The 14,794-nt window shown below is 49.9% G+C and overlaps 1 protein-coding gene across 2 annotated transcripts in view; it reads left to right on the top strand.

Moving 5' to 3' along the window:
* The window catches only part of EPS15 (epidermal growth factor receptor pathway substrate 15), a 1,698,287-nt gene that overhangs the window by 1,234,192 nt on the left and 449,301 nt on the right, over positions 1-14,794 (top strand). For both annotated transcript variants that reach the window (XM_069642214.1, XM_069642213.1), the window contains exon 18: positions 7,279-7,378. In XM_069642214.1, coding sequence (XP_069498315.1) covers positions 7,279-7,378 — 100 coding nt within the window. The remainder of the gene's footprint in view (positions 1-7,278; positions 7,379-14,794) is intronic.

A 14,794-nucleotide genomic window follows, 5' to 3' on the forward strand; every position in this document is an offset into this window, starting at 1 on the left:
AGGACGACGCATCCTATGCCACCTCCCCCACCTCTGCGGCCTGCTCTCCCTTCCCCCCGGCCTACTACCCACGGGGATGATACAGGCACGGACACGGCTACGACAGGTACAGATGACGACGGAGGCAACGACGGGACGTGTCCCCCGTCGCCCCCTGCTCGGGCGTCCCAGCCCGACGAGATTGGATCCTTTCATGCCATGATTTCCAGGGCATCTGAGCTTTTTCAGCTCTGCCCAGAAAAAAAGAAGAAAGAAGGGTTCCTTTACCAACGGCGCGAGGCTAAAAGGAAGACGGTCCTCGCCGTACCGCTTCTTGATGACATCTGGGATGAGGGGCTCGCCCTCCTCAAGAACCCTGCCACGGCGCCGGCAAAGAGGGACCGGTACGAGAAGAAGTACCGGGTCCCCGACGCTGCCCCCTTGTGCCTTCGGGTACAACCTACCCCGGATTCGGTCGTCTCGGCGGCGGCAAAGAAGAAAGCTGGGGGTGCATCGGCCTCGACATCAACTTCCCCGCCGGACGGCGAGGGCAGGAAGTTGGACACAATGGGACGACGGATCATCTCATCCGCAGCGACGACTATCGGCCAACGCCCTGGCTATCGTAGCCACAGATTTCCGCCAGGACGTACAAACCAAGGTTTTGGACATGCCCTTCGACGGGAACAACCTGTTTGGGAAGGCGGTTGATGAGTCCCTTCAGGCCATCAAGGCAGACACAGAGACTGGCCGGACACTGGGAGTGCTCCAACAACGACGGCCGTCCTTTCGGAGCTTCGGAGGCAGACCAGGTGCCTCTAAGGGATCCGGCAGTGGCTTCTCCACTTACCGCCAAGCGGCAAGATCTTCGTCCCAGGAAGCCTACAGGGGACGCGGCAAGTCAGGTGGTGCCCGTCGTCAAGGAGGCAAGGCGGCCTCCAAACAAGATTGAACCGACCGTGGGGTCGGGCCCCCCGCCGAAGCACCCCGGTGGGAGGCCGGCTGGCGAGGTTCGTCAGCGTGTGGGAGTCCATCTCCACCGACCGTAGGGTACAGGACGCCCTAGCCCAAGGGCACGCTCTCGAGTTTCAGAAGAAGTGCCCTCGCGTTCCACCCGTGGCCAGGAAGGATAATCACGTCCCTCAACTACTGTTGGAAGTAAGGGCGATACTCAAGAAGGGTGCCATCGAGCAAGTCCCAAAGAGGCTTCGGGGCTCCGGAGTTTACTCAAGGTACTTCCTCGTAAAAAAGAAGACAGGAGGATGGCGCCCCATCCTGGACCTACGACGACTGAACAAGTACATCAAGGCACAGAAGTTCCGTATGGTCACCCTCCAGCATGTGCTGGGACAGCTGGAGGAGGGCGATTTCCTGTCGTCGTTCGACTTGGAGGATGCGTACTTCCACATCCCCATTCTAAAAAGACACCGAAAGTTCCTCAGGTTCGTGGTCCAAGGGCGGAACTACCAGTTCAAGACCCTCCCATTCGGATTGAAGTCGGCACCCAGGGTGTCCACCAAGTGCCTCGCACCGGTGGCGGCGCGGCTGCGCCTACAGGGGATCCACGTCTACCCCTACCTGGACGACTGGCTCATCCGGGCAAGGACAAGGGAGCTCGCCGTGGAGCACACTTCGAAGACCGTCCAGCTGCTCACAGACCTGGGATTCTCCATCAACTTTCCAAAATCCACCTGGTTCCGTTGCAAGTTGCCCTGTTTCTGGGAGCCGAGCTCGACACACCGGCCTCGCTGTCGGAGGAAAGGACCAGGACCATTCTGGGCAAGGTGCAGCGTCTGCTGGCCACGGACATGGCCAGGGTAAGATCTATTAAGTCTCTCCTCGGGATGATGTCCTCCTGCATTTATCTGGTGCGCCTTTGCAGGCTTCGGATGAGACCCTTACAGGAGTTCCTCGACGCCCGCTGGATCCAGTCGACGGGCAGCTTCGAGGACAGGATCCCTCTCAACGAGACGTTCCGTCAGGCGATCCGGTGGTGGGGTACCCGCTTCCATCTGTCGGCGGGCACAGACTGTCAGACCCCAGCTCACCAGGTGACGCTGACGATGGATGCCTCCCTGGAAGGTTTGGGAGCACACTACGGAGATCTTCACGCGAGAGGCCTTTGGCTCCCGGAGGAGAAGTCTCTCCACATCAACATCTTGGAGCTCCGTGTGGTGTTCTGGGCCCTCAGGTCCTTTCTTCCGTCCCTCAGGTGGTGAGGATCTTCACTGACAAACACCACCACGATGTTCTACATCCGGAAGCAGGGCGGAACCAGGTCCCCGGCCCTATCCAAGGAAGCCCAGGATCTGTGGCATTGGGCCATCGCCCAAGGGATGTTTCTGGTGCCTCTTCATCTGGCAGGAATAAAAAAACGATTGCCGACTCAGCAGGGAGCTGCGCTCGTGCCACGAGTGGGAACTACGCCAGGATCAAGTGGATCGAGTCTTCTGACGATGGGGCGAACCCCAAATCGATCTTTTCGCGACGGCGACGAATTCCAAGTGCCAGAGGTTCGCCAGCAGGTTCCCCCAGCCGAGGAGCATGGGCGATGCTTTCTCATTCCCCTGGGACGGCCTATTTCATTATGCGTTCCCTCCGCTGCCGTTGCTGCTCCGGCTCATCAACCAGCTCAAGAGGTCCCGGTGCAGGATGATCCTCGTCGCACCGGCGTGGCCGAGACAGATCTGGTTCCCGGACCTTCTGGACTTGTCAACGTCCCCACCAGTCAAGCTGCCGACGGACGCAGACCTTCTCTCCAGAGAAGGAGGCGCCATTCTTCACCACAGCCCGGAGTCGCTGAACTTGCAGGCATGGCTCCTGCAGCACTAGAGTTTGGAGGGTACGACATACCGGCCGACTGCAGAGAGGTTCTTGCAAAGGCCAGGGCGTCCTCAACTCTCAAGTGCTACGGACATAAATGGAAGAGGTTCTCTGTCTGGTGCCGTGCACAGAAGATTAACCCTCTGCGGATTACGGCCCCTCAAGTACTGCCGTACCTACTGTCGCTGGCCAAAGCTGGACTGGCTCACGCCTCCATCAAAATAAATCTGGCTGAAGTCTCCCGATATACCAGGACGACGGGTCGGGCGTCCTTGTGGTCTCATCGCCTGGTGAAAGAATTCATGAAGGGACTATTCCGATCATTCCCGCCGGTGAAGGCTCCTGCCCCGGCATGGGAGCTTAATGTGGTGCTGACCAAGCTCATGGGGGCCCCATTCGAGCCTATGCATTCGGCGCCTTTGAAGTTCCTGTCATGGAAGACAGCTTTCCTCGTGGCCATCACCTCCGCACGACGAGTGGGAGAGATCCAGGCCCTATCTTGCAAGCCTCCATACTTGACTTTTCATGACACAAGGGTGGTGCTGAGGACACACCCATCCTTTATGCCCAAGGTGCCGTCGGACTTCCACCTCAACGAGCCCTTGGTGTTGCCAGTTTTCTTCCCGTCGCCGGCCGAGAGGACTTTGCACTCTCTGGGTGTAGCTAGAGCGCTGAAGTTCTACGTGGACCGCACAAAGAGTTTTCGGAAGACGTCACAGCTGTTTGTGAACTTTGGGACTGTGAATCAAGGGAAGGCTCTCTCGAAGACTTCCATTTCCAGGTGGCTCTCCGGCTGCATCATGCACTGTCACCGGTTGGCAAACCGACAGCTGCCCGGCCGTCCGAGAGCCCATTCGACCAGAGCGATCGCTGCTACCACGGCGTTCCTGTCTGGTGTGCCCCTGCTGGACATCTGCAGGGCTGCGACGTGGAGGTCGACGCACACCTTCACAAGATTCTACTGCGTCGATCGGGACTCCAGGGAGGAGTCCAGGGTCGGCCAAGCAGTGCTGCGCAACCTGTTCGCCTAAGGTGAGGCTGCGGACGAGGTAAGAGTTGCTTAATGTTGAGTTGTTGTATTGCTTAATGTTGAGCCTGTTGCCACCTCCCGTGGTTGTGCATGTGTGTACTGCTATGTATTCTCTTATTCATGAGCATGTGAATCCATGCCAGACCCCATGCTGGAGAAGGAACAAGTTACTTACCTGTAACTGTTGTTCTCCAGCATGGGTCTGGCATGGATTCACATGCGAACCCTCCCGCCTACCCCTCTGCAGCTCTTCACTTGGTCATACTGCCACTTTATACGTGCTACCAAATCTGAGGATGGCTGTCGGAGGCGGGGCTTAGGGAGAGGGCAGTCATTGGCTGGGGGCAGTATGACCCAGAGACCAGTGATTGGTTACTACTAAGAAAGACAGATCAGAAACGAAACTGATACTGATTTTTTTCTATACTGAGGATTCCCGGCCTGACAACGGGGAATATTCACGAGCATGTGAATCCATGCCAGACCCATGCTGGAGAACAACAGTTACAGGTAAGTAACGTGTTCCTTCCCTTAAATTCCAGACAAGTTAAGCTCACAAAATGAAGTGGGAGCAAAATGGCACTCCAGCAATTTAAAAGGGAGGGAAAGACAAAGTTATTAGAAATTAGGCAAAACCAACAGATAAGTACTCAGGGCAACTGAACAAGAGAGACTACAAGGTTTAAATCAGATAGCAAAGGCTTAGGGCCAAAGTCAATGGTTCAAAAGTCTTTTGCTCAAGATAATAGGTTCAATGTAGATCGCGGTAAAGTTCGTGGCACAAATTTTGGACGAGGTTGGTTGGTAGAAAAGTTAGTTCAAAAAGAAGAGAAGGACAAGCCCTCGGATTTGAGAACGATTTCAAACACTTTCACCGCGGCTGAGCGAAACGCACAACCATATTTGCACAGTACCTTAAAAAGGAGAGGGAGCTGTAGCTGAGGCGGACGTTCCTGGTGGCTCCTGCAGGCTCACGGTTCCTGAAGCGACTGTCGGACTGACACGAAGTAGGAATACTGGAGGGTCCTGCGCCACCGAGGGAAGAAACCAGCAGCAGAGCAAAACAACGAATAAAAGGTGCGCTCCTTAAAACCCAAGCAGGGTGCAACCCTCCTGGCTATCTGGCCCACTGTAGCTCTGTACAGCAAATTGAAACGAGGAGGGGTCCTGGCTTGTAGTTTGGGCGAACTGGTTGGTCCCACCAGCTCAAGGGAAGAAGTTTCCTGGAGGATCTTCTCTGTCGTCGGATTTGGAGATTCGTACCTGCAGCAGGGCTTCACCGGGCGGTTCAGTCGCTGTAGGGGTCCTCTTCTTCCATTCCTCATTGGTTCTTTCGTTGCTGTGGTGACTCTGCTCTTCCAGTCCCAGAGACCTGTTTTTATGCAGTTTTCACCCATGCATACAGCCTGGCTATCAATAACACAGCAGGGTGGCTGGCCTGGCAAGGCCAGTCCCATTAGCCAATCAGACAAGAGTGCGACTTGGGTTACTAAGGCAACCCATTGGAGGGGTCAGAAGATCCCTCCCTCACATCCTATCTACCTAGACTATTGGGTGCCTTAAGGAGGGCTTCTGTGCAGAAGCCCGCGAAAAGACAGCGAACAAAGGAATCATCCCCGGTTTGGCGCGTAGAGAAAAACACGAGAAAGACTTAAAAAAAGAAATGGCGAATAAACCCAGCCGGATCCAAAATAAAATGTATTTGGTCAAGCGGGTTTATGTTTGAGGCTACTATAATAGCCTGGAACAATACCACGTTTATATAACATAATCGCGGTAGGAAAGTTAGGGTAGCTACCACTGCTACCAGCCAAGTCTTAAAGTTAAGGGAGCGAAACAAGTCTCCAAGAGGCACAGACAAAAAGGGATAATAGTTAACCCTTTCCAGTACTCCATGTAAGATGGGGTGTACTGGGTCTGTAGTTTAAAGTGACTATATAAAGTTACTCGCAACTTTACCTGTTTCTGGGGGATAGTAGTCAGCCCCAGAAAAATGGAGTCAGGGAGAAGTCTCAAAGACAACCTTGTCACTGCACTGAAGGTGCTGTGTAACATGCTCAAAAAGTGGGGCACATGGAGTTGGTGAGGCTCCAATGCCCAAGATTACACAAACAGTGACAATACAACCAGCAAAACACATGTAAGAGTGGGAAAAGACTCACTCTTACCAGGTGGAAAAAATAAACCCTAGAAATCCAGCAAAGCCACTGGGGGACTCTCAATACTATCCTGGCTTCTATTAATCTAAGGAATACTAGAAACCAATGGTGATTTTACATCTAATAGCCATTCAATACATCATCCTTTAGTGGAAACCACTCACATAGGTGTCTGCTTCACCAGCAATTTGACATATGGCTCAATTCTCAACAGGTTTCCGAGGTAAACACTTCATCAGCAGAGAAACTCAAAGTTCAATCTTCAGTCGCCAGAGTGGTGCTTGCCATGTCCCAGTCGTGGTTGTGGTTGCTTGTCTTTCTCACCCTAATTGGCAGCATCTTTTGAAGTTAACTCATTTACTTCTGCATTGTTGCAAGAACAATAATATAGTTTTGTCTGTGCAATACTTTCCTCTGCAACATAGCGGCACCAGCATCTTGGAACCACCAGCAATATTTATGTCCTCTCCCTCCATTTGAAATCTCAGATTTCCATTTGAAATCTGATTTCAGGCAACTAATGCCTGGCCAAAGCATGTACCAGCTTGCCCCTGCTTCAGGCTTTCCTGCGACACCAATAAATTCAGCTGATTACTAACAACTTTCAAATAGAGCGCTAGCGTTGCCCATAATGCCTCCTAATTTGAAGAAGAGCGGTAGGACGTTTTTGTTGTTGGAAACTGTATGTGATACAGAAGGAAAGAGAATAAACTCATTTGGCCATCGACCAAAGTAGAGGAGTTTATGAGGTGAAGGTTCCAGAAAAGATATCACTGAACTCTCCTAGAAGAAAAATAATGTTCAAAAGCATATTAGCTGGATATGTTCTTTCGTGACTCTGAATAAATGAAATGTTTAACTGTCTGGCTCCTCCTTCCGAGATTTATTGTAACTGCTTATCAGGTAATTCAACTTCTGTTCCTGGCAATTACAAGTTAACTGTACAAGTTAATGTGTATAATATATTACAGATAAAGAATGTACAATAAATGGGGTTTTATATCTGGCTTAATTTTTAGCTTTGCAACTTAAGGAAAATGTGAACCCATTTGTTTTTTGAAGAAATAGTTAATAAGCTAGTACTTCTCAGTACATTTATGGTCTATTTCCAGGATGTCTTTTTGAAATGACTGCGGCTAGTTTTCCCATGCTTCTCAAATACAGAGGATCCCTTATGGGACACTATTGAACCTCACTCTCCTTTTTGTGTCTACAGATTTAACATTGTAGAAAGTTTGCGTTCAAAGTGTTTGTGAATAGGTTTTGAAATCACTTTTGTCTTTTTAGGTTTCCTTTTTAGAAAACGTGGATGAAAAAATAATTTCAGTACCTACTGTGGATACAGAGCCAAGCATTGACTTCTTCCGCACAGATCCTTTTGTGGACAGTAAGTTTAACTTTCATCTACTACCACCATTGACATCAAAGCATAAACGCCAGCCAATCATTAGAAAGCATTGACAGAGCCAATAGTTTTGGCTTTTGCAGTTAGTTGATTTTTAAATGTATATGTTAAATGTTAAAGGTATTTGTACCGCGCACTGTCACCAACGGAATTGGTCCCAAAGCGCTCAGGCGGATCTGTAAATGATAAAGGTGGGTTGGGTTAGTAAGGTGAAGAAGGGAGTAGGATAGTGAGAGGAGTGGTGTTCTGTTGGCAGCTTCAACTCCGTATACACCGGGTGCTGAGCTTTGGTGCGGGTATCGGATCGGAGTCAGTCCGTGTGTGCTGTTCCGGCTTATGTGTTCTTGCAGTGTTGTGAAGTGCGTGCGGCTTGTTGTGCGAGAGATGGTTGTGTGAGTATTTTTGAGTGAGATAAGTATGCAGAGGTTGAGTTTATATTGGTTGGTTGGTTACCTGACCTTTACCATGCTAACATTTCCAGTTCTGTCCGAGTGTGGCACTTGTTGGCCCTTACATTCCCATCTAGACGCGGCGCAGGCCAATGTTTAGGACTCCATCCAGGTGTGGTCATGCCAACATTCACACTTTTATCTAGATGTGGCGCAGGCTAGATTTTAGAGATCCGTCCAGGTGTGGGCATGCTAACATTCACAACTCCATCCGAACGCCACGCATGCTGGTGTTTACAACTCTAAGTGTGGCACATGCTAGCATTCACGTTTTTTCTAGGTGCAGGCATGTTATCCTTCAATCAATCCTATCCAGATGTGACACAGGCCAACGTCTATCTAGGTGCGTCTGCCGGTCTGGATATGTTCGTCCGGTACGTACGAGTGGGAGAGTCACTTGAGGGCTTTCGTATGGGTCTAGGTATGTGGTCAGTCTCTGAAGCCTTCCTTTGTGGCTATTTTCCATGATGTCTTATGCTCTGTCGAGTGGTTGGTTCTTTGGTTTGAGTGTTTGTCCAATTTGAGAGTGTCCGAGGTTGGAGTTATTTTCATCATTGTTTTAATGTCTGGGCATTCTAGTGCGTCTCCGCTGTGGTTACGCTTTGAAGAGCCATGATTTGAGGAGTTTCCTGAATGCTAGGTGGTTTGTTGTATTCTGTATATTCTTAGGTAGGACATTTCAGGTTTTGGGTGCCTGGTGAGAGAAAGACGATCCTCCGAGTTTTTTTCTGTTGTAGGGTTTTGGTTCCAGGCGTATGTCGGTGCTTGATCTTGGTGTTCTTGTCGGTTGATGTGTATTGCTCTGTGCGTGATGCACTTGGCCTTGAACATTATTCGTTGTTTCAGTGGTAGCCAGTGTAGTATTTTTCGCGCGGGTGTGATGTTTTCTCTTCTGGGTAGCTTGAGGAGGAGTCTGGCTGCTGCATTTTGTATGCATTGTAGTTTTTTAGAAGTCGTTGGGGCATGCCCAGGTATAGGCTACTGGCATAGTCTACTCTGGACATGATCAGAGCGATGATGGTAAGTGTTTTGTTGGCGAACGACAGGAACAGAAGGATCCTTTTTGCTGCTCGCAGGAGGAAGAAACAGTTCTTGATTACCGAGTTTACTTGTGGCTCCAGAGTGAGATTGGTATCCATCAGGACCCCTAGGTTTTTTACAGTTGGTGATGGTTCTGGTGTGGTGCTGAGCTCTCTTGGCCAGGGGATGTAGTTGATGTCTCCTCCCTTTTTTGAGACAATCATTATCTCTGTTTTGCCTGGGTTGATTTTGAGATGGTTGAGGTTCATCCAGTTGAATATGTCACGAAGGCAATTCTCTAGTGTGGTGTTTTCGTCTCGGGTGTCTTGTATGTTGAAGATTATTTGAGTATCGTCGGCGTAGTTGTAGCATGTGAGGCCGTGTTTTTTGATGAATTTGATTAATATGTACATGAATAGGAGCGGGGAGAAGGATGATCCTTGTTGTACTCATCACGTGGAGAATGCGTTTGGATTGACAAGGTTTCATCCATTTTGTTTCTGTTCTGTTTGTTAGGAAGGATTTGATCCATAGTTGGGCAGTGTCTGTTATCCCTAGTCCTTCTAGTCTCTTTATGAGGATGGCATGGTTGACGGTGTCGAAGGCTGCAGACAGATCAAGGAGAACCAGGGCAGTGCTGTTGTCTGAGTCTGTGTTTGTTTTTAGGTCGTGCCATATTGAGAGGAGAGCCGATTCTGTTCCTCTCAGGTCTGAAGCCAACTTGTGCCAGGTCTAGTAGCTAATGCTCTTCTATGAATTCTGGGTTATTTGGTAGACGTACGTTTCTAGCAGTTTGGCTATGTAGGGTATGTTGGAGATGGGTCTGTAGTTGGATAAATCCTCTACGTTTCCTCTTGTGTGTTGGAGTAGCGTCTTGATGTAAGCCGATTTGAAGGCCTGCGGTACTTTACCTGTTGAGATTGAGAGATTGAGGAGGTTCCTGTGGTATTCCATGGGGGTTCCTTGTTTGAGAATTGTTTTGTATATGTCCGGGGGGCAAGGGTCTCCAGGAGAGCCCGATTTGTTGCTTTGGTTTACAAGTTTGACGAAAGCCTCTACTGATATTTCTGGGAAGTTTCGTAGCTTGTTTGCGTGTTCCTCGTCTGTGTCGGTGGGGTTTGAGCTGTGAATGCTTGGTCTGTTTTGTATGGTGTGTTGGATGGAGATGATTTTGTTTTTGAAGTGGACTCCGAGGTCCTCGCAAATTGTCATCGATGGGATTGGCGTGTTGTTGCAGGCGGGTGGGTTTTTATTTAGTTTATGATTTTGAATAGTTCTTTTTGAGCGTTTGGTGCTCTGAAGATTCGGTTGTCGTAATGTTTCCTCTTCGCTTTTTGTATTTCCTTTTTTATATGCGCGGATCTGTTGTAGGAATTTCAGTTTGTTTGCGGTGGTGTTGTTGGTCCTCGATTCAGATTCTAGTTTTCGGTTTTTCCTTTCATGGCGTTGAGTAGTGGGGTGAACCATTTTGCTGTAGTTTTCTTGCGTGATGGGGTGAAGGGCTTTTCTTTGTTGATGTCGTCAAGGGTTGTTGCGATCCAGGTGTGAAGTAGGGCAACTTTTTGGTCTGCTTCTTCCATGGTTGATGCTTGTGGTTTGCTGAGTTCTAGGAGCTCGGTTAGGTTGGAGTTTTTTATGGTTCTCCAGTTTCTTTTCATCATGATGGGTTGTTTTTCTTGTTGCTTTTTTGTTGGAGCGGCCATTGTGATTATGAATGGAATGATGAGGTGATCGCTCTAAAGTATTTGAATTGGGGGTGCCGTGGTGATGAGATCCTTGTTGGCGAAGATTGCGTCAAGTGTGTGCCCTGCTTAGTGGGTTGCTCCTTTGACTAGTTGTTGTAGGTTCATGGCTGCTAGTTGGGCGGTTAGGGATTTTTGTGTGGTTGTGGTTTCTTCGTCGTACCAGATGTTGAAATCTCCGAGGATGATCAGATGATTGTACTTGATGGCTAGGGTAGTGATTGCTTACGTAAAAGGGTCTATGAAAGTTGCATCGTAGGTTGGTGGTCTGTATATCAGTATGAATTTCAGGTTGGTTTTGGGGTTTACTGCAACTCGTAGTATTAAGGATTCGCATTTATCGATGTTTAGTGGATCTTCCATTTTGATGGCTAGTTGTTCCTTGTGGATGATCGCTACACCCCCCCCTCCCTCTTTTGGATTTTCTGTTTGTTTGGATGCATTTGAAGTCTTCAGGCAGGCAGTTGTTGAGGGTGATCTTGTAGTTGTCGTCTAGCCATGTTTCGGTTACAAATAGGATATCTATGCCTCCTTCTGACAGGAGGTTGTATATTTCCGTTGCGTGTTTGGACATTGACCTTGCGTTTATTAGGTTACAGTGGATTCTCTGGGTGAGATTTTGTTTTGAGGTTATTTGTTGTTCGAGTTTGTAACAGGGCTGTTTAGTCTTGGTGTTTCTGCTGTGATGCTACTCGGATGAAGATCAGCGGTGGTATCTTCATTGGGTCCGATTTTTGGGTGGGAGGTGGGGTTGCTGGTACTTCGCTGTATTGTGCGGGATACAGTGAAAATCGATGTTGCCCCTCTGTTCTTGTAATGTAAGGGGTAATGGGGTCGGAGCCCTCCCACTCTTTTGTTGAGTGCCCCCATCTTTTTTCCGCGGTATCAGGAAATTCTTTGCATGTTTCGAGGTTTCCGTGTTGGGGTTTCGGTGTACCTTGGTTGTTGCGAGGTAGGGTGTGAGGTATAAGGATTTTTCTCTTGTGGATTTTGTTCTGGTTGTGGCTGTTTTAGGCGTGTTTTCTTCCAATGGGGCTGTTTCTTGTGGGTTCTGTCTGTGTTGTGTGTTCGCGTCTCTTGTTGCATGATCTTGTTCTTTCTCGGCGTCCTTTTCTGGTACGGGCCATTTTCCAGTCTAGGTGCAGGCGTAGTATGGTAGTTGGTCCTCTATGCTGTGTTGTGCGATCGCAGTGATCTCGGTTTTCCTTCTCTGGATACGCGGGGGTGTTCTCTGGCTCAGTGTTGCTTTCTGTCGGTGGGTAGTGTGTGTTTCGTAAGGGTGCACTGTCGGGGGGCGGGGAGGGGGTTAGGGTGTTAACGGTCTGCTGATATGGGATTTAATTGAGTTAGGTGGTGGTGGGTTTCCGGGATTGGTAGAGTACTGAACTAAGCGCAGTTAGATTTGAGATTCCTGGATAGTGGGAGAGAGGCCTATCAGTGCAATCTAAACATCATACAATGCAGTTTACGACGGAGCCCCTGCTACATTTGAGAGGCCTGGATAGTGGGAGAGAGGCCTATCAGTGCGACCTAAACATCATACAATGCGATTAGGAGACAGGACCCCTGCAAAATTTTTGCGGCCCGCACAGTTTGAGAAAGGCCTATCGGTGCAATCTAAACATCACACAATGCAGTTTGGGGACGGAGCCCCAGCTCAATTTGAGAGACCTGTATAGTGGGAGAGAGGCCCATCAGTGCAACCCAAACATCATACAATGCGATTAGGAGACAGGACCCCTGGTAAATTTGAGAGACCCGCCCAGTGGGAGAGAGGCCTATCAGTGCAATCTAAACATCACGAAATGCAATCATTTTTTTTTTTTACTTTGGATTTGGTAAGTGGCTCGGAGTCTCGGGTGGAGTAGTTGCTCTAATCCTGACCCAGGCCACTCCTACCTTACTGGTCCTTGTGGATGAAGGTTGACGGCTGGCCACTGCTTCCCCTGCAGACACCGGCTGACACTTCTTGGATCCGCCTCTGTTGGAGCCGCCCTTGGCCTTGGCGGGTCGGGTACTGGGGAACCAGGAAGGGGTGCGAGGAGGGAGGGGATGCAAGGGCCTGCTCCTGGGCACGGGCCCATGGACTACTGGGCAAAAACAAACACCAGGTGGGTGTTGCTTCTGGGCACACACTCACCGCGCTCCAAGGATCTCCAAAGGAGCCGGTGGGGCCCTCGCGAGTCGGTAGACTTTGTGTGTGCAGCGGATGCACCAATAGGAGGGACGGTGGGTCGGAAGGCGGGCGGGCGCGCTGGGGGACCAGAAACGGGTGCGGGGAGGGAGGGGATGCAAGGGCCGTCTCCTGGGCACGGGCCCACGGACTACTGGGCAAAAACAAACACCAGGTGGGTGTTTCTTCTGAGCACACACTCGCCGCGCACCAAGGATCTCCAAAGGAGCCGGTGGGGCCCTCGCGAGTCGGTAGACTCGGTGTGTGCAGCGGATGCACCAATGGGAGTGAAGGAAGGATGGTGGGTCGGGAGGCAGGCGGGCGGGCTGGGGAATCAGGAAGTGGTGTGGGGAGGGAGGGGATGCAAGGGCCTGCTCCTGGGCACGGGCCCACGGACTACTGGGCAAAACAAACACCAGGTGGGTGTTTCTTCTGGGCACACACTCACCGCGCTCCAAGGATCTCCAAAAGCATATGCATGAGTTTGTGATTGGCCGATAAAGAATGAACGCAGATCAAAGAACCAGCGAGCTAAAAAGACCAGATATCATGTGACTGCTACTTATGGCTGTTAGCTGATTTAATACGAACATTTTACACAGACTGCTATGGAGACCCTCTGTGAAAAAGAGAAGTTGTAACCAATGCTTCCTGCATTTATGCAAATTAAAAATGTCATGCTATAGAGGGAAGCTCATACCTCTGTGTTTTTGCACATCAGGCCGAGGCCCATTTTCATCCTAACAAATGCTCTAGTTATAGCTGATATAAGGGACATGCATACATTTCTGACTAGGAGACATTTTAGCAACAATCCTACCTTACCGTTCACCTCTATTCCAACTGAAGCAGCAGCAGCTCTACTCTGTGCTTGCCTGTACGTTTTATCGCTTGATGGAGCTTAAGCTACATCTATTCCTCATGCCCTACAACCAAGTGAGGAACCCAATTGCGAAATGTAGAAATACCACATGCAGGTCTAAATGTAGGGTTAGGTTGTGGTTTGCTTTAAAATAATCAAGAGAAATTCTCATAGATTACGTCACATGTTATGCTTTCTGTCCAGAGCCCTCACAAACTCTCATTGCAGCGTTTCATTCTTTCTTCATTTCTTCTTGTCATTTCCACCGAAGTGGCATCACAAGTCCCATCGAGTGCAATAGAAAGAGAGAGCAAGTGAGAAAGAGACTGCAGGGGGGAGTAGGACATGTGAGGGGACAAGAAGAAAAGATATACAAATATGCAGAGGTGGGGACGAACAAAAGTCTAAGAGACTGAGAAAATGGACTTGGACAAGGGACTGTGATAGGGAGATGGACTAGGATAAGGAAGAGTCTAGGATGAAAAGATCTGTCTAGGACTGGGACACCATGAATTTCCGGGCTCTACATTTTTGGTTTGTTTACTCATGCTTGTGCTGAGACATGTTTACAGAACAACGCATGGTGAGTGGCAGGTGTGACGAATCGCAGGCATTCATCCCTTCTCCCTGAGGTGAAGTCTCCCCCTGTGAGGCTTGGGAGGTGAGCCCGCTCCGCAATGACTTCGATAGGCGTTGAGACAAGTGGGAACTCACTGGGAGAGGCGCCCTTTGGGGACAAGCACTCCTGTTCCAGTGAGGGACTCCCTAGGCGATTTTACTATAGCCGCATTCATGGGACCATCTCCTATAAAGGATAGTGTGGCATCTTAACAAATGGCTGTAGGCAATGCAAAAAGAAAGGAAGATGCCTCTTAAACGAAAGACGTATGTTTAGCTGGGACAAGTCCGAGCAGGGGAGAAGGATGGTGCCATGAACGCAGGAAGCCCCGAGACCTTGCGCCTTGTGAAGGTGGAGTGAAGGCCAGTCGCATAGGATGTGACTTTCAACGAGCAGCGGAACGCCAGTGTAAGACGCTGGAGCGCCAACTTGTGCAACTGCGAAGAAGGTGTAGGACGAGGAAGAGCGGACCAAGGAACCTGGTAGTGGCGTGGCCACGCTTGCAGTGTGGTGGGCTGAACGCCCGAACAACG

Source organism: Ambystoma mexicanum, chromosome 1q (assembly GCF_040938575.1).
Source record: "Ambystoma mexicanum isolate Mex_15411 chromosome 1q, UKY_AmexF1_1, whole genome shotgun sequence".
NCBI classification, from domain to species: Eukaryota; Metazoa; Chordata; class Amphibia; order Caudata; family Ambystomatidae; genus Ambystoma; species Ambystoma mexicanum.